The 23993-nt window shown below is 42.6% G+C and overlaps 2 protein-coding genes across 10 annotated transcripts in view; one reads left to right on the top strand and one right to left on the bottom strand.

Moving 5' to 3' along the window:
* Window positions 1-8772, top strand: part of ABI3 (ABI family member 3) — a 74983-nt gene extending 66211 nt beyond the window's left edge. For 5 of the 6 annotated variants that reach the window (XM_089531703.1, XM_089531702.1, XM_089531704.1 and 2 more), the window contains exons 5-9: window positions 4662-4747; window positions 5173-5259; window positions 6581-6762; window positions 7060-7188; window positions 8186-8772. In XM_089531703.1, coding sequence (XP_089387829.1) covers window positions 4662-4747; window positions 5173-5259; window positions 6581-6762; window positions 7060-7188; window positions 8186-8349 — 648 coding nt within the window. In that variant the 3' untranslated portion in view covers window positions 8350-8772. The remainder of the gene's footprint in view (window positions 1-4661; window positions 4748-5172; window positions 5260-6580; window positions 6763-7059; window positions 7189-8185) is intronic. The other variant, XM_089531705.1, reaches the window with a different exon arrangement.
* Window positions 8773-9267: 495 nt separating this feature from the next.
* PHOSPHO1 (phosphoethanolamine/phosphocholine phosphatase 1) overlaps window positions 9268-23993 on the bottom strand; it is a 34704-nt gene continuing 19978 nt past the window's right edge. For 2 of the 4 annotated variants that reach the window (XM_089531695.1, XM_089531696.1), the window contains exons 2-3: window positions 16817-16932; window positions 9268-13451 (exon numbers count right to left, since the gene is read on the bottom strand). In XM_089531695.1, coding sequence (XP_089387821.1) covers window positions 12690-13451; window positions 16817-16932 — 878 coding nt within the window. In that variant the 3' untranslated portion in view covers window positions 9268-12689. Of the gene's footprint in view, window positions 13452-16346; window positions 16445-16816; window positions 16933-17590; window positions 17668-23993 lie in introns of those variants that run through there. The other 2 variants (XM_089531697.1, XM_089531698.1) reach the window with 2 other exon arrangements.

The raw sequence follows: 23993 nt of genomic DNA, 5'->3' as shown, positions 1-23993 counted from the left end.
TATGTGCCTTCAAGTTGCCTGTCAACATGTGTTTTTAATGGCCGAACGCTCCTGCGTGCGGCTCTGCCTGTGAATTGTAGGTGTGCCATTTTGTCCCCCTGGCTTCCCATCCACAAAAATTCAAAACCGCGAACGGGAAGTCAGCAAAAGGAGGGATGACTGTATATCTGTTGCAGGGGCAGTTATAAATCTAAAGTGGCTAAAAATAGTCCATACTAGCCTAAATCCAATCACTAATCCAAGTTGGAGTAAACCTATTAAATCAACGAGAATTTTGTAACTCAACACTTATGTCAAATCCCTTTTATTCAGTGTCTCTAGTTCTAGCTGGGACTAATGATTGGGTTTTAGACCATTTTATTTTATTTTGAACTATTTTTATTACACTATCAAACGGTAATGGCCTTTGGCCAAGTACGTCAAGAATAACCACCTGACTCACTACCACAATTTTCAAATATTTTCCAGTCTCCCCTGCACCAAGAATCAGTTCTAAATTCAACCCGTGAGCAAGCTGAGAAGTTGCAGCTGTAACAATGCAACCAAGTTTAAATATAAGCAGTTCTTTCTTCCTCTCTGCTTTGCAAGCTACCTTGAAAAGAAAAGGAGAATTGTGCTGTCAGCTGTGGCCAGCCAGCTAGGCTGATCTCAAGCCACAAGCGTCTGAAACTGATGAGGCAGAGAGGTTTTGAATAAAGAGGAAGCTCTGCGTGAGCTTTCTGTTCCCACGCTAGGGTCTACTTTCTCAGCAAGTCTTCTCACCATAGATAAGGTTGCTCCCCGGCAGGGGGCCTTGCAATGCTCTTGACCCTCTTTTGTTGGTCCACAAGCAATGGAGCTGGGGGTCTAAAAGACATGACTTAGTTTGAGGGAAGACACTCTTCTAAGGAAAGAAACATTTCTAATTTGGTGCTTTAAGGCTCAAATTGGATGGATGAAAAAAAGACCTTCCTCTCAGAGCAAGTGCAGTGAGGCCAGAAAAAAGCAGAGAACTATCTGGAACTCTTTTGAGGCCCAGCAGTCTGTATGCTCTTGACCACACACCCACAACTAAGCAAGTTGAGTGGAACTTGGAAAGTTGCTTTTAAAAGGTAGTTAGTTACACTTAGAGCTTTCCCAGGGTACCCAAAATTAGTTACAAGTACATCGAGTTTAAAGTTACTTCTTTATTTATTACAGCTGGCCCTCTGTATCCATGGATTCTGCATCTGCACATTAAACCATCCACTTGAAAATATTCACATCCCCCCAAAAGAAAATTCCAAAAAACAAACCTTGATTTTTGCCATTTTATATAAGGGACACCATTTTACTACCTCATTTTATATAATGCAGTTTGAGCATCCATGGATTTTGGCATTCAAAGGCGCTCCTGGAACCAAAGCCTGGTGGATATCAAGGGCCCATTGTACTTCCCATTTCTAAATATATTTATTTTTTTTACCATTCTGTTCCTCACATATAGAGTAGAATATCATCTACTTCATCATTATCATCAGTCACCAATATCTTTATTTATACCCTGCCTTTTCCTCAAAACTAGGCTTAAGCATAATTAAATCAGTGGCACTTACATAAATGCTGATTTCCCATCTTCCCATTGATTCTATGGATCTAACTCTAGTTCTGACAGAGAATTGGATTTAAGTCTATATCGAGCCCCAGGGAATTCACCCTTCTGATATTGTTGGACTGCAGATCTTATTAGCCCAAGCCAGTATAGCCAATGGTGAAGGATGATAGATACCGTAGTCTAAAAGCACCTTGAGGGAGTTTATCACATGGAGGCAAAATGCTTAATTCTTGTGCAGAAATGGGATTTAAAAATATGAAAAAAACCCTGCAAAAGCAGGTTGTTTTTCAACATTAACCTGAACAGAAAGTCACCCAAACCCACTTCTTTTTACTTTTGGTAGTTCCTGAAAGTAAAAAGGAGTGGGTTTTGGCGACTTTCCATTTGGGTTAATGTCACGTTATTTCTCCTTCACACAAACGTCATCTGAAAATCTACCTGCTCTTTCAGGTATTGTCCACTTTTTGTTTGGGTCAAACCCGGACATCATTTGAAAATCTACCCGCTTTTGCAGTTTTTTTCTAGTTTAAATTCAGTTTCTGCACGGGATCTGTCTCGTGTGATAAACTCCTAGGAGGCTTTATGAGTCCCACTCTAGTGTTACTCAACTGATAGTTGACATGCAGGAAGTTGCAGCCCCATATCTGGAGAGTTGACTGATTTAATGCTTTGATGTAGCATCTGGCTTCATATATCATTGTGCATTTTGCTATGTTCAGCATGGCAGGGAAACCTTTCCTCACTATGTGAGGTAACCCAAGGAATCTGGTCCCAGGAGACTTTGTGTGATAGAGAGAATAAAAGAGGAGAGGCATGGCTCTATGCTGCCCACCACCTCAATAGCAAGATTGAAGTAGAGACCTGTTTGCTTCCATTTCTGCCATTCTCCCTTATAGGCAGGGCCAGCTCTACTATTAGGGAGCATGAGGTAGTCACCTCAGACAGAAGTTGCTATGGGGCAGCAATAAGGTTTTGGAAAAAGGAGCTGTGTGCTACATGGCATGCTTTAAGCTAGCCTGCTCTGCCTAGGCATGGTGTGGAGCATGCTTTCCCACTGCTAGTGCTACGTTTCTAACTGTGCCGTGTTGGCCTTTACCTCAGGCAGCAAATTGTCTTGAGTTGGCCCAGCTTGTGGGTTAAACAGACAGTTCCCAGAATCCCCTAGCCAGCATGGCCGAAGTGATAACAACATATGGATAGGGCATATATGTAGCCTGTGTCTGCTGAAAAACTAGAGACTCTGTATAGAACAGTAGTTCTGCAGGTAGCTGATGTGGTAGACTGGCATCCCCCCCACCCCCTAATGTGGCAAGGACTGGTATCGTATTTGTGCCATATTATTATCCTCTTTACATAATTTACATTGTGCCATATTATTATCTTTTACATAATTTCCTGAAAACTTGCTACAAACTGGCAATTCATGGTTCATGGTCTGTGAATCACCACTTTGCATAGCATTACTATAGGGTAGGGCCAAGATGATGATGCTTCAGGGCATGTGAATACAAAGTCTTCTCTGTGTCCTTGCCTTTCACCCAAGCTAGGACACCCATGATTTCACTATGGCTCATTATGTCAAGATATATCTATATCTATATCTCTGCATATTTCCTTTCTATTTGCTACCACTTCACTGCCTTTCCCTTCCAGCTAACCTCGATTTTCCTATGCATTTCCCTCCCACACCATCACCTGCAAACACCCTTGTCATTTTCTTTGGCTTGGCTTCTTCAAGCCCATTCCTGGAAGGATGCCAGGAAAACACTTAAAGATGCCTCTGCATCCAGCAAGGGAGTGATTCCCAGATGAAAGGAGACTTCAGCACAAGGGACTTGCACGTAGATCAACACATGTACACCTGCATTGTTGCTTAGGGCTGGGCCTACCATGAGTCAGAGTGAGGCAGTTGCCTTGGGCAGCAGATTTGAGGTATGCCTTGAAAAAGCAGATACTGATTACTTTTAAAATGTGTTGTTATTCTCTTTATACTCCCAGTGATAGCAAGAAAGGTGATTGGGGAATGTTCTGTTCCCTGTGCCAGAATAATTTGTCTGGTTTTGGATACTAGGTTATTTGATTCAGCCCAGCGATACTATTTGCTACTTCACCTCAAGCAGCAAAACATCTTGGGGCAGCCTCTGATCCTGATCATTCCCCTGTTGAAACGTATGAGATGTGACTTTTGATGTGAACAGTGATACTTGTTTCCGCTCTGAGAAGGACATTGTGTTTTGGCAGAATAACTGCAGCTGTGCTTTGATTAGATATTTGAGAATTAATTAAAGAGAAGCCCCCTCCCCCAATAACTAAAGGCCATAATGCTGTAGGGTCTTTGTCCTGGCATAAATCCCAGTTACACTGGAGAGAGTACTTTTGAAGATATTGTGTAAGGAGTAACTCCTTGAGCAACAGTTTTATGTCAGATATAGAAGGTCACCTCGTGGCTATCAGGTGTAGCTGTGCCCCACTTGGTCAACGTTTGGCTGTGAAAGTGCACCTTGGAACAAAACAAAACAAACAAACCACAGCCTTTGCCCTTCTAAGAGGGTGACAGCTGCTTCCTTTCCTCCTCAGATGTACAAAGGCATCTGGACAACTCCCAGACGCAGCCTCATGGCCAGTCAGTGCCTGAGCAGGGGACAGAGCTGCACCCAGAAGTGTCCAGTTGACCCTTCTCACCCATGAAAGAAAAAATCATCACCCTCTGGACCACTAGTGGAGAGTTATGTTATGCTAGTGGTAGCAATGGATCTTGGATCCTTCCATAGGTCACTAAAATGAGTACCCAGCTTGCTATTGGCTGAAGCCTCCAGAGCTTTTTCCTTCAGAGGAAATGAAAACTTACACAATACTAGACATGGAATTTTCTTTGCATTGGGGAGCATGCAACTCCATGAAATGTGCTAATTTTTCTTACCTGAAGTTTTCCAAAAGTCATTTTATATTGGCAGGCTCTGATAAAATGGGAATGGGGGAATCTCTGGTAGAGGACAATTCCTTTGAGAATAACAATGAGTTTCATCTCACATGTACACCTCTGCTCTTTTCTGTTTCCTTTTCCTCTCTCTCGCTCCCTCTCTCTCAGGATCAAAGCACACAGTTGGCCAGAACAGGGACTCTGTCTCGACGAGGAACCAAGACATCAACAGGACAGTCATCTGGGAGTATTGGGTAAGAGGCACTAAACCCAGTGTAACAGATCACTGTAATTTGTGGACAGTTAGGGTAACTTAGGTGTCTTTGAAACCACCAGTCTTCTGCTAGAAAGGTTATCAGAGGATAGTCCTGGTTTGAAAGACATCCACTTTTACAAGAGTAGGGAGCTTCTTTCAGCCTAAGGGCCAAAGTCAATACCAGAGAAAGTGGGTTTTTTTTGGGTGTGTATGTGTGCATATTCCAGTGGTGGTCAGGACCAAAAATAGCAGCATATTTTACCTTAAAGCTCTTACTCCCAACAGTTCTTAAGGGAATTATTTTAACCTTTGTTGAGGGGCGGGGGGCTGTACAAAATCTGGAAAACCATCTACTTAAAAAGAATATTTGAGTATCGGTAAACTCTGGTATTGGTGTAACCAAAACCCGTCTTTTTGTTTTAGGAGAAGTCATAGAAACCTGGAGCCAATACCACCGCCAGTCATCCCAGATGGCAAACTTTCCTCAGCCTCATCTGTGTCATCTCTGAGGTACCAACTGTAAGATCCCAGTAGAGAGCTGAAAGAGAAAGGAAATTGAAGGGAATTTAGTTACATGACCAATTTAAAAAAAGTTGTATGCCCGGAGACCTTTGGAATCCTCTCAAGTCAGGGTCTGAGGTCAAAGAACTGTTATTATTCCACATTATATCAAGTGCAGGGACTTTGGGCACTTGGACATTTTATATTCCAGTTCCCATGATCTCTTATCAGTGGCAAAGCTGGCTGGGACTTCTAGAAAATGAAGTCCAAAACATTTGGAAAGCCAAAGGTTTCCCATCCGTGAATTATTTAAGGAAGGTAAAGACTGTAAGAAGTCAATGTAGTGTAGTGGTTTGGGTTTTGGACTAGGACTTTGGAGACCAGGATCTGAATCCCCTCTCAGCCATGGGAACCCAATGAGAGATCTTTTGCAAGTCATATACTCTAAGCCTCAGAGGAAAGCAAAGGCACATCTGTAGAAACCTTGCCAAGAAAACCTTGTGATAGGATCGCCATAAGTCAGAAATGACTTGAAGGCACACAACAACACCACAAGGATTGTAAAACACTTTATACACTAACTTTACTAAGAGGGGGTAGATAAGTGTCACGGCAGCCATGATCAAAATGGTCTTTGCTGTTGTGTAAAGCACTTTCTTAATCCATCTCTTCACCTGGACATACTACCCTGAGCAATACATCTGTAGAGTTACACAAAATGGACCTCAGAATACAATGGTACTTGTCCAAATGTTCCAGGTATCTGAAGATATTTCCAAAGATATTCAGAAAGGTTATCCTTTCATGTTTGAAGTCACTCCTGAAAGGACACTGTTTAAGTAAACCATACAGCCTTGCTTAATGCAGTTCAGTGTCCATCTGTTTAATTAGTACATTCTTCAGCTGTACAGAAAGGATGCAGCCATTCCCACCCTGGTGCTCCACAAGGGCCATAATTTCCAAAACCTCATGGCTTTTGGCTATCCAGGCTGGGAATGATAGGAGATCTAGTTCAACACATCTGGAGGCCATAGGTTGGGGATGACTACCCTGAAGTATTCCTGGGCCATTGGTATAATGCCACATGCAGAAACTCTGCCTGGTGTTTTGGGGTGAGGGCTCAATAGTGTCTAGATATGGCTGCCCTTCCCGATGTCATCCAGGTCACAGAGGACTGTAGGGGAGAGAAGTCTGCTTTTCTGGTACATACAGTTTCATTTATCTGACCTCAGACTTTTACCACTTCATTCCACTGCCTGAATAGACCTGGCCTAAGATGTTTGCCAAATGTACTATCCATGCAGCTGAAATGTTCCCTTGTTTGTCACAGCAGTGCCACAGAAACTTTGGTCAGTCCCACCACGACTATGTCTTCTGAGCTGCCTCCACCCTCTATGCTGCCACTTTTCCCTCCACCAGCAGAAGGTGATGACATCTTGCCTCCTGTTCAGGCAGATATTTTGCCACCACCACCACCTGTTGCAGATGATAATATACTGCCACTGCTACCAGGTGAGAACTTTTTGTTTATAAGAACTAAAACAAATCTGAATTCAAAATCAAATGCCTGACAAAACTGCTCTTTGCTTGGTTTTGAGCAAGTTTCTTGACCTCATGGTTGCAAACATGAGCTTCAAATGATCTCTTGGGAAATCTCAGAAGCTAGTGGTTAGCTGAGAAGTGACTAGAGTTCAGCAAACTTGAAAGGTGGGAGCTAGTAGGACATGCCAACAGACACACTCAATGTGAGCAAAGCCACACCTTTTATTTTCTGGTATGTGAAAAAGCCAACTTGTCATTTGTTTGCAGATCTTGATTTTCCAACACCTCCACCACCTCTGGACACCACTAACTGTGAGCAGCTGAAGCCTCCACTTCTGCCCCCTCCACCACCTCCAGAGAAATTGCAATGGGCCCCAGAAACATATATGGAAAAAGGTATTACAGTCAAAACCTAAGAACTGCTGATGTGGTCTTGAATCAGCATTCCTTTTGCTTTAGAATAATGAGCATTTGAGATGCCAGGGCTCCAAAACCACATTGAAGGCATTGGTGCTGAGGACAATACCCTCTGCGCCCATTCTAAAATCCTCTCCTTGGCTACTATTTTCTCTAAGTAGATTTTGATTATCTGGTGATAGTACCACTGGCAGCTATAAATGTCTTTTCTTTGATTACACCATCCCTGCATGTATACATAATTTAGAAATCCCTTATAAGGGCAGCTAAACACACTTATGCCCCTGATATGTAAAATACAGTGTGCAGATATTAAGTGGAATTAAGTTTAGTGCCAAACTCTTCTGAACAAGCCCTGTTCACAGGCCTGGCCCAAACTATTTTGATACCTGGGGAAGAACAGTAAATTGTCTGCTCAAATCATAGTGCACAATTCCTGATAAGCCAGCCACGCCCTTTTGGCAGATGAGGCATGAATCTCAGAAGCACCTCTCCACATCACCAGCAGTGAAAATCTAACAAATCAGGCAACTGACACTTGTGCTGTCTTTTCATAATACCCTAAACCTGTAGTCTTGAGGTCTGCTATGTCAGTCCTGACTAATGATAGGGCCTACACATAGATAATCTTCAGCTAAGTATTCTGTGTGAACAGAAATCCTGACTAAATGAGTTGATCCAGTATTGCTCTTCTTGTGCATTTGGAAAGCTCCTGTTCATTTCAGTAACGCTTGCATAAACCTTCCTACTGAGCACATGCCAATCTACCAGACTTTTGGCATCATCCCCATGTTGAAACTGCTTGTGGCAGTTCCATAGGCTACTTATGTCAGCTTGATCAGATGGTCATGAAAATACAGTTCCTCTTCACCACCTCTATAATTTTGCCTATGAACCTGTTTAGAGCTTAGGTATTTTCCTTTTTATTGCTTCTTTCTCTTTGCCTGACTCTGAATACTAATCATCTTTCCTGCAGTTGTGACCCTTTACCCTTACACTCAGCAAAAGGAGAACGAACTCTCATTTGAAGAGGGGACCATTATTTACGTGACACGGAAATATTCTGATGGCTGGTGTGAGGGTGTGGTGAGTGATGCAGCAGGATTGTTTCCCGGAAACTATGTCGAGCCATTGCACTAAAGAAAGCAGATCACAGTACCAAGAAAAGTACCAAGGAAACAAAAAATGAGATTTCTGGAGAACTATGATCAAGGCAGACTGACTGCCTTGTTCTTGCTTTGAAACAAGTTTGCAGAAGAAATCCTGCATGGGCACTGTTATTTGTTGCTATAACAACATTCATATTTTCCAACTTGCAGGCTGAACTAAAACCAGCAGGAAGCCATTTAAGAGTATGATGGGAAATTTCCCCATCTTTTGCAATATAAAAAAACATTATGCTTTTGAGCCCCCCCTCCCTCCTCCACAAAGTCTTTGCACTAGCTAATGAGGTGCATTAAAGCATTGAGTCCTGCCCTCACCAAAGCAGCAGTTGCAGAAACCAGCATTACTTGCTCCATCTTCATTCAAATACTATATTGTAATAAACATCATTACAGTGCATTGGAGGATGCTGTGTGGTTTTCTTCTTTAACTGTCAGAAGGTGGCAGTATTCTGTAATTTTAGGCTGCAGCATGGGTAGGCAACCTTTGGCCCTCCAGATGTTTTGGGCTTCCCAGACGCATATGCTATGGTACTCCACCAAAACTGGAGGGTCAACAATTCTCTGCTTCTTCTATACAGGCAAAGTAAGAGATAAAAGTGTAACAACTGCCAAGCTGAAAAAATGCTTGGATCTGATGATGTTGCTTCTCAAAACTGCTGTCTTAAATGGAAAAAAAATTAAATGGTATTCTCTTGCGCTTGAGCAAGGGTGGATAATTGTATGTGTGTGGGGGATTTTGTCCTCCATAGTGGGTCCTATCCTATTAGCTGAAAACAAAAGCAGACCAAAAGAGTTGGAAAGAATCCCAAGGACCATCTGGTCCAACCCATTAAAGCACTCCCCAAGAGATGGTCAACCACCCTCTGTTTAAAAGACCTCCCAAGGCAGCCCATTACACTTTAACAGCTTTTATCATCAAGATATTGTTTCTAACATTTCAGTAGAATCTTTTAAGCTTGCAATTTGAATCCATTAGCACATGTTCTAAACTCTGGAGCAGCAGGAAACAAGTTGGCTCCAACTGGTACATTACATGGTCATATAAATATGGCTATCCTATTACCTCTAGAGTGTCTCTTCTCCAAATTAAACATTTTAGCCAATTCTTTTTTGGGCGGTGGTAATTAAGAAGAGAGCATTTTTCAAGTATCCACTACTCTGGTCTCCAAGAGTGATGTTTACCAATTTGGGGGCAGTTTTCCTTCCCCAAATGGGTAAATGTCTAGTCTAGGGAATGTATGTGATGGTGAGCAAAGCCAAAGGAAGCCATGCAGGATGAGGCTGTGGTTTACCGGTTCCCTCCTACTGCTTCAGGTGCAATGATAAGTGAAATGCAGCACTCTCAAGACTCTTGTTTTCTGCCCTTTAATTCTGCCTTTTTTAAAAAAAAGCACATTAAGTAAAAAGAAGGGACAGGGAGCCAGTGTGCTGTAGTGGGTTGAGTGTTGGATTATGACTATGGAGACCAGTGTTTAAATTATCACTCAAGTATAAAAAAAACCACTGGGTGGCCTTAGGCCAGCCACACACTCTTAGTCTCAAGAGGATGACAATGGCAAACTGCCTCTGACAAAATTTGTCATGAAAGCCCTGTGATAGGTTTGCCTTAGGATCACCATAAGCCAATAAATGACTGAGAGGCACACAACACAAAGAGATGGCTTTCCAAAGCAGGGGGACAGAAATGGCAAAGTGGCTTTGCGCTGAAGGCTGAGAGAGAAGTTAGTTTATTGGGATGTTGGTTTATGAGATAGAGGATGGTACCCCAGGAGGCAAGGACAGAAAATTGGGGACATAGTGAGGTACATCCTCCCACTGATCCTGTTGTTGGGATTGAAAGTATATACACACACAACATTTCAAATCAAGGAAACTGGGAACCATGGTAGCTCCATAGTGGGAGGACGTGAAAAATGTAGGTGCTGATCAGCAATTATTGGTTATGTCAACACACTAGATGAAAGGCAAGTGAAATTGAAATTATTTGCTAGATATGCTCAGTACCATCACCAAACTACAGTCTCCACATTTCTTTGGAGGAAGCCATTATTGGATCCATTATATAAAATCAGCATAAATATGTAGTTTAAAAAGCCCTTTATATTTAAAATGATGCACTGGTATCATATCCTGAATTCAACTGACTCATACTCTTGTTGCCACTCCATAACTCCCCACAAATTTAATGCTGAGGGAATGGATGCAAACACATGGATTCAGTATCATTTTAGTGCATGTGTGAAAAAACAATAGAGCAGATGGGCAAAGTACAGCCATTGGGCCCCATGTGGCTGTTTATGTCACCCTCAAACCCTTCAGACTCTCAGATTGCCCTTTTTCTGGCCCACAAAATAAGGTTCAGCAATATTTCTGGGCTGTTTAATGTTGAAAAAAATACCCGTTTTTCAAACCCAGAAGTGAATTTTTGGATACTCCAGTTTTTTTTTAAATTTATTTTTGGGAAGTCCTCACATCCTTTCCCTTCAGAAGAAGAAAACTGGCTCCTGGACTTGCTGTAGTTTCCCAAACCTTCAACAGCAGTTAAAGCTGTTGAAGGAAGGGCTTTGCATGAATGGAAAATTAATATAAAGATGAACATCAGAGCAGCAGGAGAAAAAAAATCCATAAAACACAGCCAGGATGATAATCCGGATGCACCCCTCTGAAAACAGCCATATTCTTGGGAGTTACATTTTGGATTACAACTTCCAGAATCCCCTGGCCAGCACTTGAGAACAAGCAGCTTCCAAGCTCTTGATTTCTTACATACATGGAATGGAGGAAATTTTAAGTATGTAATGTCCCCAATAGTATGTTCCTATTTCTCATTCAGTGCATTCTTTAGTGCTGAATGAGAATCCTTTACCTGTTTTGTTGCTTGTCTCACCATTCCTTGCATTAGCCAAGCATCCTCATCCTGCTTCATTTAGATACTAGCATTTTTTTTTGAGCTACACAAATAACTGAGGACATGTGCTGGAGGGGCAAATGCCACCTAATGCTGCTGCAGCAAAAGCACTTTCCATCATTACAACATGCCTGACTTAGGTAATTCATCTCAGGAATGAAATAAATCCTACAATGGTGCTAAGAAGCAGTAATGCTGACCAGATGACGGAGATGTGACCCAAGCAGTAGCAGAATAAGCTTTCCAACATGACCACCCCCTTTCCTGTCTGGAAACAGTAGAATCTTTCCTCTGCTCCATTCTGCTCCCATTTAGATCAACAATAAGAAATTGTTCAGCTATTATGGGCATTGTGGTAGGTTCAGGGGACATTTTCCATCTCTACACCCACCACAAGCAACATCAGACTCCCACGTCCTGGGTTTTTTTTAAATGTGGGATTTGAAGGTGTTTTTTGTTTGTTTGTTTGTTTGTTTGTTTGTTTGGTAACAGGTGTGGGAGAGCACCTTGTATTAGAGAACTGGACACCTTAAAATCTTCTGGAGCTGCACGTCCCACTTTTTTCAAACAACAGTTTTCAGGGGCTATGAGGAGCTGCTTTGAGTCACAAAAACGGACCTGGAGGCTGGCGCATGAGCTATGTTATTCCTGCTCCTGTACAGGTTAAATCAGAGATAGTCAACATGCAGCCTGTGGACCACTTGCTGCACTCAGGAGTTCAAAAATTTTTCAGTTGCCCCCAAAGCTTTCTTAGGTGGTGTGAATAACAATTTGCCACATTTGGGAAAAGGAGACATTTTATATATATATATATATAAAAAATAAAATCCAGGAAGTGAACTGGAAGTGACCTCTGGGTGACTTCCAGTTGTAAGAAAGGCCTTTCTCGGGCCTAAAATGGCCTGGAGAGGGACAAACATGTAGCAATGATGCCCCCCATACACCCTAATGGATGTTTGAGGGGCAATTTATATTTTTACTTTTTTGTAGGGTGATGCAGCCCTTAGTGCAGCCCCATAATTTTGGACTATTAAGTGCTTTGGTGGCAACAGAAACCCATTCCCTCTCCAAAGTGTTTCTGATGAGTAATTAGAGTGAAAAGAGGTACATGTTGTTAGGGAACGCCAAAGTAGGCTTTTAAAAACATGATGGGAGGAGAGAATTTAAATGGCCAAAGCATCCACCCACCCTTCCTTGAATGGATTGCCTAACTGCATAGAGAGCTCTTGTCTTAGGACCAAAGGAAGGGAAGATCCAGAGACATGTGTTTGAGCAATGGGAAGGAGAAAATCCAGAGTCTAACACAAGTATGAGAGAAGTGTGATGTTAATCATTCAGATCTTTCCAAACTGCTTGTAGGGGGTGGATCAAGAGTAGCAGTTTCTTCCCTCAAGTCCTCTCCTCCCTCAACATTTCCTCTTGAGAACATCTTGAAGGTAGCAGCAAACTTCTACGGCTGAGTCCCAAGGGACTACAGTGGCCTGGTAGGTCCCAGGTTGATTTTTCTCTACCTCCAGGATGAGCTGGTGCATGGGATAGCCCTTCCTTGGGAAAGCAACATCGCTTGATGTCAGAGCCGTGGAAGGACAGAAGTCATTGGCTCCATCTCCCACATAGAAGACCCGTTCGAATCTGGCTCCCTCCCGAGCCCTCTCTGCCAAGTATTCTGTGAGGATCTTGTGTTTGCACATGTTCGCTGGACATCGTGGGCAGTTGTGAGAGTGGTAAGGGCCCAAGGTGAAGTAACCTCTCTTGTCAAAGCTAGAAGGGTTGCTGAAGATCTTACGGAAAAGGGAATAGGCCCCGGCGGCTCTCAAGGCACATTCAATGCCAAACATGTTGGCGTCAGAGATGAGGATGATTTCAAAGTGGTCCTGCTGCTTAGAGAGAAACTGGAAGAGGTCACGCATACCAGGGGAGAGTGGGATCTTCTCATAGACTGCCTTGAAATCAGCCATCTTCACCCCTTGGTCTCCCATGTACTTCAAGACACCCTGCATGTATTCATTGTAGAATCCTTCACGGAAGGTTTGGCGTATTGACTCTGGAAGCTGTTTCCCCGGAGCAGCCTGGAGAACAGACTCATCACTGTTCTCATTCACAATGGTCTCATCAAAGTCAAAGATAAGGAGGTTTTTCTGCGTTGGAGTGGCAGTCATGCTCCCATCCTGCAACAATAAAAAGGCACAAGATGCATAAATGGAGGACTGTTTGGGTGTTCCTCACCACACAGCCTTCTCTAACCAGAGCCTGGAAAAGTTACCTTCTTCGGCTATAACCCACCAGGATCTCTCAGATCATGCTGGCTGCTAGATTCTGAGACTTGTAGTCAAAAATGTAATTTTTCTAAGCTCTTTTCACAATTCCCCACCAAACAATAGCTGAACACAGAGCTTTTACCGTAGAATTAGAAAAGGACTGAAGGAAGAAGTGAGCAGCAGCTTCACACACTGTTGCCTCAAGAGTGATGCTCAAACATCATCACTATCTGTAATACCCTTCTGAAAGCTTGAAAGGAACATGTTTCAAGTAAGGGGCTTCTTGTAATTAATTCCCTTTTGCAAAAGCTAAGGCGTAACTAAGATCACGCATGTAACACAAAGACGTATAACATCACTCCTTTTGCAGGGTAACTAGTGCTATTTTAACTGCTTTTTCAAAGATAAATTCAACATCAGTTCTACCTTGACCAGACATACTGAAAATTAATGGGACTTGAGTTACTTCCAAGTAACATATTCTATTCATTTCAATGAATCTGGTCTAGACAGGAAAAATATTTGTTTTACCTCTGGGGTAGAAATAATGTGGCCCTCCAGATATTGTTGGACTCTACCTCTCACCATTCCCCACCATTGCCTATATTGGCTAAGGTTGATGGAAGTTCCAGTTCAACAACATGTGGAAGACAACATGCTTCCCACCCTTGCTTTAGCCCATAGCTAGAAAGGGTAAATGGCTTCACTCCTGAAGCATGTTTTATACCACAGGTTTGTGACACAGCACTATGCTTTATAAGTAAAAGTAACTATTTTAGTTACTTTTGAAGAGTAAGAAAGGAAAGTCGTACTTTTAAAAAATTAACTGTAACATTAATTGTAACAATAACTAAGTGCAGGGGGTTGCAACAGAAAGGAAGGAATTACTTGTAAAACTAAGCGCCCATCTCTTCAACTTCAACTGTGTTGCTCCTTTCTTTCTACTTGAGCCTTCTCAGGGAGCTCTCTGAAAATTCAGTTTCTAATAAAGGGCAGCTAAAATTGGGGAGAATGCATGTGTGGAACATCACACCAGGCTCATTCCACAGGCATCTTTTCACATGTAACCAGTTAGGTTGTGCCCACTGTTTGCCTGAACTGAATCAGAAAATCCAAAACTATGCTTTGGAAAAGACTGTAGCAAGCAATTTAAATTGCTCTTATCTCATTATTACATATTGGTAGTTCACTGGTGGCACAGTAGTTGCATGCTGGTACTACAGCCACAATGTTGTAAGTTTGATCTTGCAGGGCCCCAGGTTGACTCAGCCTTTCATCCTTTTGTAGGTCAGTAAAATGAGTATCCAGCTTGCTGGGGGCAATTGGCTAACACGTTGGACACCGCTTAGAGAATGCTTAGTTCATTATGAAGTGGTATAGAAATGTAAAGTGCTTGCTATAGCTATATTGTACACTACAGGATAGTGTTATTATCTCCCCCCCCCCCCCCAATTATGCTATGGACTGGCACCAGAGTTGTGCCCATTAGGTTACTTTCCTAGAAACTCACTGTGGGCTGGCAGCCAATAGCTTGCAGGCGGGCACTGGTCCATGGACCACACCTTTTGAGTAGCACTGATGCAGAGGATAGACAGTCGTGACCCACAGGAATGGAAAGAAAGAAGAGTGGAACTGGTGGGAGGCACTGCTCTCAGGTCACCCTGAGTCCCATTGAGATCATTCCTGGTCTCTTGACTATTGGAGCAGAGGAGATACTGTCCCTCTTCCAAAGTACTGTTAGTCCACGAGGGCCACAAACATCTTAAAAATCCATGCAGATATCGGGGAAGGATAGAGCCAGCATGGTGTAATGGCTTGAGCATTGGACTACTACTCTGGAGATCAGGGTTCAATTTCTTGCCCAGCCATAGAAACTTACTGAGTGAGTCAACACATTCTTCGCACCAGAAAACCTTAGGGTTGCCATAAATTGGAAATGACTTGAAGGTATGGAAAAAAAATAACAAAATGGAAGCCATCTGTGACCATGGGTTATTTCGTATTAATGGAGCTGTGGCAATACAATACGTAATTGCCCTGTTATTACCATCTCTGAAATTAGCAGCTTGCATTTCACTTTCCTCAAAGTCGGTGTCCTCCAGGGGAGTTGCAATATAACCCCCATTGTCTCCCAAGTCAACACAGTTACAGGCTGACTATTCCTACAGAAAGCCCAGTGTATGTGGGGGGGAAAGGGCTAAAAAACGCCCTGATGGAGAAGTAAATCTGGGACTGCAGATTGGCAATCTCAAGTGAGCTACTTAGACAAATCACCACTGCCCTATTATTGCTTCTCTGCGCCCTTCCATTCTCAGTGGGACTGTAATCTCCCCCCTCCCCCTCCAATATATATTCAGCTCTGACTGTAAGAGGCTTAGCCTGTCAAGTAAAGGGGATCAGGGTTTGCGTCTCTCTTAATCCTAGTTGCACTCCTTAGAGAGCAAGACGATTTATTGCCCTTGAAACGCCCATGCTGCTGTTCCAAAAGGACAGTGCCATGGCACAAGAGAACTTAGTCATGCATAAAGGTTAGAAAAGGGAATGAGCAAGTGGGGAAGGGGGGGCATAAGTTGCATAGAAATGCTGTGTGGCACTTAGACACAAAATTCTTATTTTTTTAAATTTGTATTCCAATTTTTTTTAAAAAAGGATTTTTTTTAAAAAACAAAAGCTCTCCTAACTGAGGAGTGTTGGTCTGATAACCAACATTTTTGGTATGATGGAGATGGAGTTTCTAAGCCCCATCCTCCTGATTGGCCCACCCCCACTACCTCCCATCAGGCTCCTCCCACCCCTTCAGCTTACCTGCACATCTGGTTCTGCCATCGCACACTACCTTATATAGACTCAGCCCGCCAATCAGAAATGAAGAATGTCAACCAATGAAGACAGAGAGGCATAGCCTAGAGGTTGCGGGCAGTAGAGGCAAAGCAGTTAAGCTAACAAGACAGCAGCAGAAGCTCCGGGTGTTTAACCAGAGCTGGCCCAAAGGCATTGGGCCACCTGAAGCAGAGCCCATTGCTACCCTCCCTTGCACCCCTAAAGACAATTTAACCACCCTCCAAAAGTATTTGTGCACTAGATACCAGTCCCAGGCTTTGCATACCCCTCCCAGCCAATGGTGTATAGTTGAGGAGAGGGATAGGAGTTGACCTTCCTCTTGCCAAGGGAGGCGTGGGTTTAGGGCCTGGTTTGGATATCAAATGTGGCCCATGGCCCATGATTCCAAGATCTACTTCCCCACCGTGGCCCAATTTCCAAAGAATCCCACTCACCTGAAGGAAACACCGCAGCCCAACACCTTCAAAGCACCGTTTCATCTTCAGCATTCTAGTTGCCAAGGTGGCACATCCCCCAGTAGTTAATACTTTCTCTGCATGAGGCCTCTTAGCTGCCAAAGAAAGCACAAATCACATTTTTGTGTGTGAGAGTGGGAGTAAGAATGGGATGGAATGAACAGGGAACATACATGGTTGAGCCTGGCCTGCCACTTCAAGACCTTCCTCATGTCAGAAACACATACACACCCACACCACTCCCATTCTCTACTCTAATAGTTGTGATTGTTGCTTCCAGATTTGTTCCTGCATTCTAAATATAGGCTTGTTTTTCTGCATCTCTTTTACAGGGTATCATTAAGGGTCCTAGGACTGTACTGCTGATAGACACCGTATTTTTGCTCAGAGGAAACATTACTTTTCTGGAACTACATCTCCCAGACTCCACCAGCCAACATTCTCACTGTGCATATTGGGCATTGTTTTCTATCTACAAAAACCAACAAGTTGGTTAGACTGGTCTACACTGATTGCCAGTGGTTCTCCTGGTATTCAGACAGTGGTCTTCTTCCTTGCCTAACATAGACATGCACTGTGTGTATGTGTGTGTGTGTGAGAACTTGTGATCTTTTACACGCAAAGCATGTGCTCTACTCACTGAGCTATGGCTTCTCCCTGTCACCTCCCTACAGAATCAACCCATACATCTACACTAGGAAGAACTGAGACCAAGTCATCTAAGCTTCTCAAATAACAGGAGAATCCTATTACCTGCTCAAGTTGTCATGGTCAGGAGCAGGTTGCCTATCAAGAAAGGTTGCAACAAAAGCCTGTACATGTTCAACGGATGGAATGCTGCAGAACTGCCAGTGATGTAGCCTCATATCAAATCTGGCACTTCTGGCACTGAGGATTATATAAACAGGCATTCACTGCTGATTTGTTCCAGCTATAAACTCTTGAGATCTGTACAATTTGTACAACGAAAAGGTGTCTTCTTTTACTACCTTCTACTGCCCTCTTGTGCTCAGCAACCGTAAAAGAGCAAGAAAAATCAATCTGATGCACTGCAAAATCCATCCAGGGAGGGATAGGTTTGTGACTTTACAGAATGCAACCAATCAGTACGATGTACTACCAGGTTTTGCTGCAAATTTACAGAACTAGCTTCTTGCCTGAGAGGGACACTGTAGAGTACAAAAAGTGTTTTTCAGCAAAGACATACAGAAAATACAGCAGTGCTAGCATGACAAATCTTCTACACGAGGAACCAGTCCAACTATCAATGGATCATCAAGAAGTGGGGTCTTGCCCAACACTGAACGAGCCAGTAAGTCTCAACATATGGACCGCTGGATGTTTTGGACTTCACCATATCCCTGACAAATTGTCATTTCTGGTTGGTGCTTCTGGGAGTTGAATCCCAACTGTATCTTGAGTCTGTGAACCACTGAAACACATCACCATTACAAGACTTCTAAGGAAACAAGCATTTCCTTAGTCAAAGGTTATATTCTGGAAAGTGGGGGTGAAGGAAATCTGTGGCTCTCCAGAATGTATTGGAGTCCAGCTCCCACCAGATTAAATCTAAATAGCCAAGGATGAAAGCCTCTGTTTAAAGACCTTCAAAGGAGACTCCACCACTTTCCATTGAGGCAACTGAGTATTTTGCTGTCAAACAGCCCTTACTATTAGTTGCTAAAAGTGTAACTGTTTGAAGCTCTGATTATGCATCCCAAACTACACAGCCAACTTCTGGGAAGTTTTCATCCAAAGATAATCTTTTCCATCTCAAACTCCATGCTCCAAACCATCAGCTTGTCTGTCTTTTTCTTTCCCAAAAGGAGATTTGATTACTTTTGCCTTCACCTTATTTGTATAGTTTTCATGTTCTGACAAGGATAAAGTTAAAGAGAAATATTCCTTGAAATGCTTAACAATTTAATATAGACACACAGATGAAAGAAAGAAATAGAATTGACTAGGCTCAGCTCTAAAATTTGCAGGCTGTCATCAGGAGGGATTAACTCAAGGCTATTTGTAGGCTGCCACTGCAAAGTAAATAGCAAACCAGACTAACCCTTAAGGCAAGAAACCTATCTCTCACTGTCTGAATCCCATGAATGGGAAAGTAAATAATGGGAAAAAAATCTACAAAAATTGCTGGCTGAAAAACCACTGCTGGAATATACTCAGTGGGATTCCTGTTCCAGCAAACAGCAAAGTTCTAACGCCAGGAAAGCCGCTGGAGAATTGGTCCCTGCCCCCCTCCTTCTCCTTGTTTCACAGGATGTTCTCTGTCCTAAGCTGGCCCCAGACTTGGCAAGTGCAACACAGAGCATGTGGGATGTGCCGAGTCAGCAGTGCCACATGCTACCAATTAAGCACAGCAATATGTGGCCACCAGAAGCAAAGGGGGAGTATTCTTTATTGGTTGGGGACAACCTGAGCTAGTTGGATTTTTTGGGAAACTGGCTAAGCCACAGGCAGCTATCCATGTTGCTCAATTATCTTCCTTCAAAGAGAAGAAAAAAGGCTAAGGTAGGGCAGCAGTCTCTGCACCACATTCACTCTGACACACAGGGAGAGAATGACACGGTGGCATAGATCAATGCAAACTGGCCTCTGAGGCTAACTTCTGAGAGAGACCGTTGTGGTCCAGCAATCTGGACTCTGATCTGGATTCCTTTGCAGAGCTTGGAAATGCTAGAGGGTTTGGGGGGAGGTAACAATGACTTCCTAAATCCTCTGGCTATCTGTCTGGGGGATTAAGGGAAATGACAACTCCCTGATCTTCCAGTTCCAGCCAACTCTGCCACAGGTTCATTGCAGAGTTTGGACTGGGTATGGGAATCAGGCTGTCCTGCAGATGTTATAAAACTGCAACTCCCAGCAGCCCTCAGTCAGCATAACCAATGGCCAAGAATGTTGGGGGTTGCAATCTAACATCTGCAGGGCTGCATAGTTCCCTTTCAAAGTCTCAGCTGATACAAGGAAGAGGGTGTTTTTTTTTTTTTTAAAAAAACTTACTGCATGTGATTGAAGTTCAGAGAAATTCCATAACAATTTCATTTTTAAAACACCTGTAGGTCAGTTAAGCAAAGCTTTTTGTTACTTTTTGGCAATGCATTAAGTCAAAGGTGGGCAACTTTATAGCTTTTTGAGAGGGGGAACAATCTCCTGGCCTCAAAACTTCAGGGGATAATACCTCCCCCTCCCCCATGGAGTTTGCATTTTATTCCCACTGAAATGTAGTGACAATAGCATGCCAGAACATCCTCTCCCACCAGATTTCTGTAAGACTGCTGAATAGTGTCACTTAAGGCAAGAAACAACAGAAAGTAGGAAGGAACAAACCAAATCAGTTGAAAGTGTCAATGATTTTACCACTGATGGAGTGATATGGGTTATGGTTGTCCATGTTGCCACCACATGGGGAGTAAGAAAATGTAGGAAAATGGCTACTCCTACATCAAAGAAAGAAATTACGTTACTGGTTCTTGTAGGGTACATGGATAAATCCAGAATCCAATCTCAGCATGTGATTACATTAACACCTTTGCAGTAGAGATTGTAGAAGAGCACCATGCTCATTAAGTTGATGGGTGGGATGCACAGGAAAGTAATATTTGGGGGAACCACCACGTTATGACTACTGCAATACATTAAACATGAGGCTCTCTTTAAAATGGTTTGGAAATTATAGCTTGTCCCACACAGAAATGCTGAGAGTATAAACTGGAATTTGGTGGTTTGACTTTACAAAATTGGTGCTTTTTTCAGAGGCTCCATTTCAGAGTCTAATTTAACCTTCTAGGTTTTAACCTTTTGAATCCCAAACAGCTTGAAACTCAGTTCTCTTAAAGCCACTTTATCTTAGCCTAAAAAACTCATAAAACATGTACAACCTCCCAGAAGCTCTGCTCTGAGTACCTGCACCAGATGTGGTCAGGTGGATCTCATCACAAGAGACCAGGCACCCAGATTATAGGAGGCTAGCATGGTGCCACTTCATTGGCCATGCTACCCAGCGGATTCTGGGACTTTTCATCCAACGTAACTTTCCCAAGCTCTGCTAAGAGAGATCCACTCCCTGTAAAAGATTTAAACAGTTGCTCTTTCCAGGACAATTATTCTGGGACGATGGTTTTGCAGTGCTTCTTACTGTAACATTCATGCCATCTTCCAAAATCATTTATTCCTAATTATACATATTTATTCCATTTATCTCACATCTTTTGGATACAAGCATTAGCATGCAGCTGTGTATGTGCCTTCATAGAATCATAGAATCATAGAATCGTAGAGTTGGAAGAGACCACTAGGGCCATCCAGTCCAACCCCCTGCCATGCAGGAAATCCAAATCAAAGCATCCCTGACAGATGGCCATCCAGCCTCTGTTTAAAGACCTCCAAGGAAGGAGACTCTATCACCTTCCGAGGAAGTGCATTCCACTGCCGAACAGCCCTTACTGTCAGGAAGTTCCTCCTAATGTTCAGGTGGAATCTCTTTTCCTGTAGCTTGCATCCATTGTTCCGGGTCCTGTTCTCTGGAGCAGCAGAAAACAAGCTTGCTCCCTCCTCAATATGACAACCTTTCAAATATTTAAACAGGGCTATCATATCACCTCTTAACCTTCTTTTCTCCAGGCTAAACATCCCCAGCTCCCTAAGTCGTTCCTCATAGGGCATGGTCTCCAGACCCTTCACCATTTTTGTCGCCCTCCTTTGGACACGCTCCAGTTTCTCAATGTCCTTTTTGAATTGTGGCGCCCAGAACTGAACACAATATTCTAGGTGGGGCCTGACCAAAGCAGAATACAGTGGCACTATTACTTCTCTTGATCTAGACACTATACTTCTATTGATGCAGCCTAAAATAGCATTGGCCTTTTTAGCTGCCGCATCACACTGTTCACTCATGTTCAACTTGTGGTCTACTTGGACTCCTAGATCCCTTTCACACGTAGTTTCATTCAGCCAGGTGTCACCCATCCTATATCTGTGCATTTTATTTTTCCGCCCTAAGTGCAATACCTTACATTTCTCTGTGTTGAATTTCATTTTGTTAGCTTTGGCCCAGCTTTCGAGTCTATTCAGGTCATTTTGAATCTTGATCCTGTCCTCTGGGGTATTAGCTATTCCCCCTAATTTGGTGTCATCTGCAAATTTGATAAGTATGCTCCCAATTCTGTCATCCAGGTCATTGATAAAGATGTTGAATAGCACTGGGCCCAGGACAGAGCCCTGTGGGACCCCACTGGTCACTTCTCTCCAGGATGAAAAGGAGCCATTGTTGAGCACCCTTTGGGTTCGGCCGGTCAACCAATTACAGATCCATTTAACAGTTCCTTTGTCTAGCCCACATTTTACAAGCTTGTTTGCAAGAATGTCATGGGAAACCTTGTCAAAGGCCTTACTGAAATCAAGATATACTATATCCACAGCATTCCCTTCATCTACCAAGCTGGTAATTTTGTCAAAGAAAGAGATTAGATTTGTCTGGCATGACTTGTTTCTCTGAAACCCATGTTGACTTTTTGTGATTATGGCATTGCCTTCTAGATGTTCACAGACTCTCTGTTTAATGATCTGCTCCAGAATCTTTCCTAGAACTGATGTCAGACTAACTGGACGATAATTGCTGGGATCCTCTTTTTTCCCCTTTTTGAAGATGGGGACAACGTTTGCCCTCCTCCAGTCTGCTGGGATCTCTCCTGTTCTCCAGGAGTTTTCAAATATGATTGCCAATGGCTCCGATATTACTTTTGCCAGTTCTTTTAATACCCTTGGATGGAGTTCATCTGGTCCCGGAGACTTAAATTCATTTAGATTAACAAGGTGTTCCTCTACTATCTCTTTACTTATTCTGTGCTGAAATTCCCCTATTCTGTCCTCTGCTCCATTATCCTCAGTTTCATTCATTCAACATGTTGCCTGTTGACTAATGGCAACTCCAAGATAGGGTTTTCTTAGGGAAGGAATACAGAAACCGAAATGCCATGTGGGTTTAGTTTCTTAGTCAGAGAAGAATATTGTTGAGCTATGAACAGAAACCTAGGACTGCTATGCATATTTTAATCACACTGTGCATGAGGTGTGAACTTTTTGTCCTGAGACACTCAGAGTATGAATAAAAAATAGGATTTCTAGCTCTTGTGGCTGTAGAGCTGAAAATAAAATTGTATTTTTAATTCATAATCTGAAAAATCTCTCTTGGCCAGCATTTTGTTGTCATAGTGGTCAAGCAGAAGCCTATGTAGAATCCACAAACAGGATTTGAATGCAACAGCACCCTCCCATTTGAGTTCTAAGAAGCACACTATCTCGAATCCTGGAAATAATATACAGCCATCATCAGTGACAGCCATTGATAGGCGGTAAGGATAGGACACCTACGGATCACAGTTTGAAAATGTTAATTTTTAGGAACTACAACTACATGCTTCTGGGAGTTGGTCCAAAAATATCATTTTGCCAAGCTCTGACTTTCCAGCAAATAATTTATTCTAGCAAATAATTTTTCCAGGTTATTCTAGCCATTGCTCCTTGGTCCTGTTTTGCATGCATGCCCTTTCCTTTGGAATACTAAAGCATTGACTACAAATATTTGCATATAGATTGGTATTTCTCAATCTCTTAAGAGGTGGATATAGATAGATATTTGTCCATCGCTTACTTAATGTTAGCTATTGGGTGGGCTCAGAAATTCAAGTTAACCACTTTGTGATAGTAGTGATAATTTGTCACTACAGTGGCTTTTTAATGGCAGTGCCAGCCCTGTAAAACTTCCTTCCTAATTACATGAATGTTGGGGTTTTTTGTTTGTTTTAGACAGCTTGTCAGTTCTGTGCAGTGGTAGTCCACTGCTTCTCAACTTCTAGAGTATCCAGAACTTGGGAAAGTTAATCTTACGGTTACAATTCAGAATTTTCCAGCCAGCATCTAGCACTAATTCTTGTTGTAGCTTTTAATTACACTGGCATTTTGTTGTGGTTTTATATTTCTGTATGTGATTTTACTTAGCGGTTAGCTGTCTTACATTTTTGTTGGGCAATATTTTCTGGAAAGAGCAGATGGGGAAAAAAAGCATTTTAACTAATGAATTATTTGCATTATTTTACAGAAAATAAATTCAGCTTCAATGCAGAACTTTGACTCTTCTTTTGTTTGA

The sequence above is a fragment of the Sceloporus occidentalis genome, unplaced genomic scaffold (assembly GCF_023333645.1).
Source record: "Sceloporus occidentalis isolate IW3139 unplaced genomic scaffold, rSceOcc1.0.p SCAF_7, whole genome shotgun sequence".
Taxonomy (NCBI): Eukaryota; Metazoa; Chordata; class Lepidosauria; order Squamata; family Phrynosomatidae; genus Sceloporus; species Sceloporus occidentalis.
Note: the sequence above shows the minus strand (reverse complement) of the source record. Positions and strands in the feature narration are given on the sequence as shown.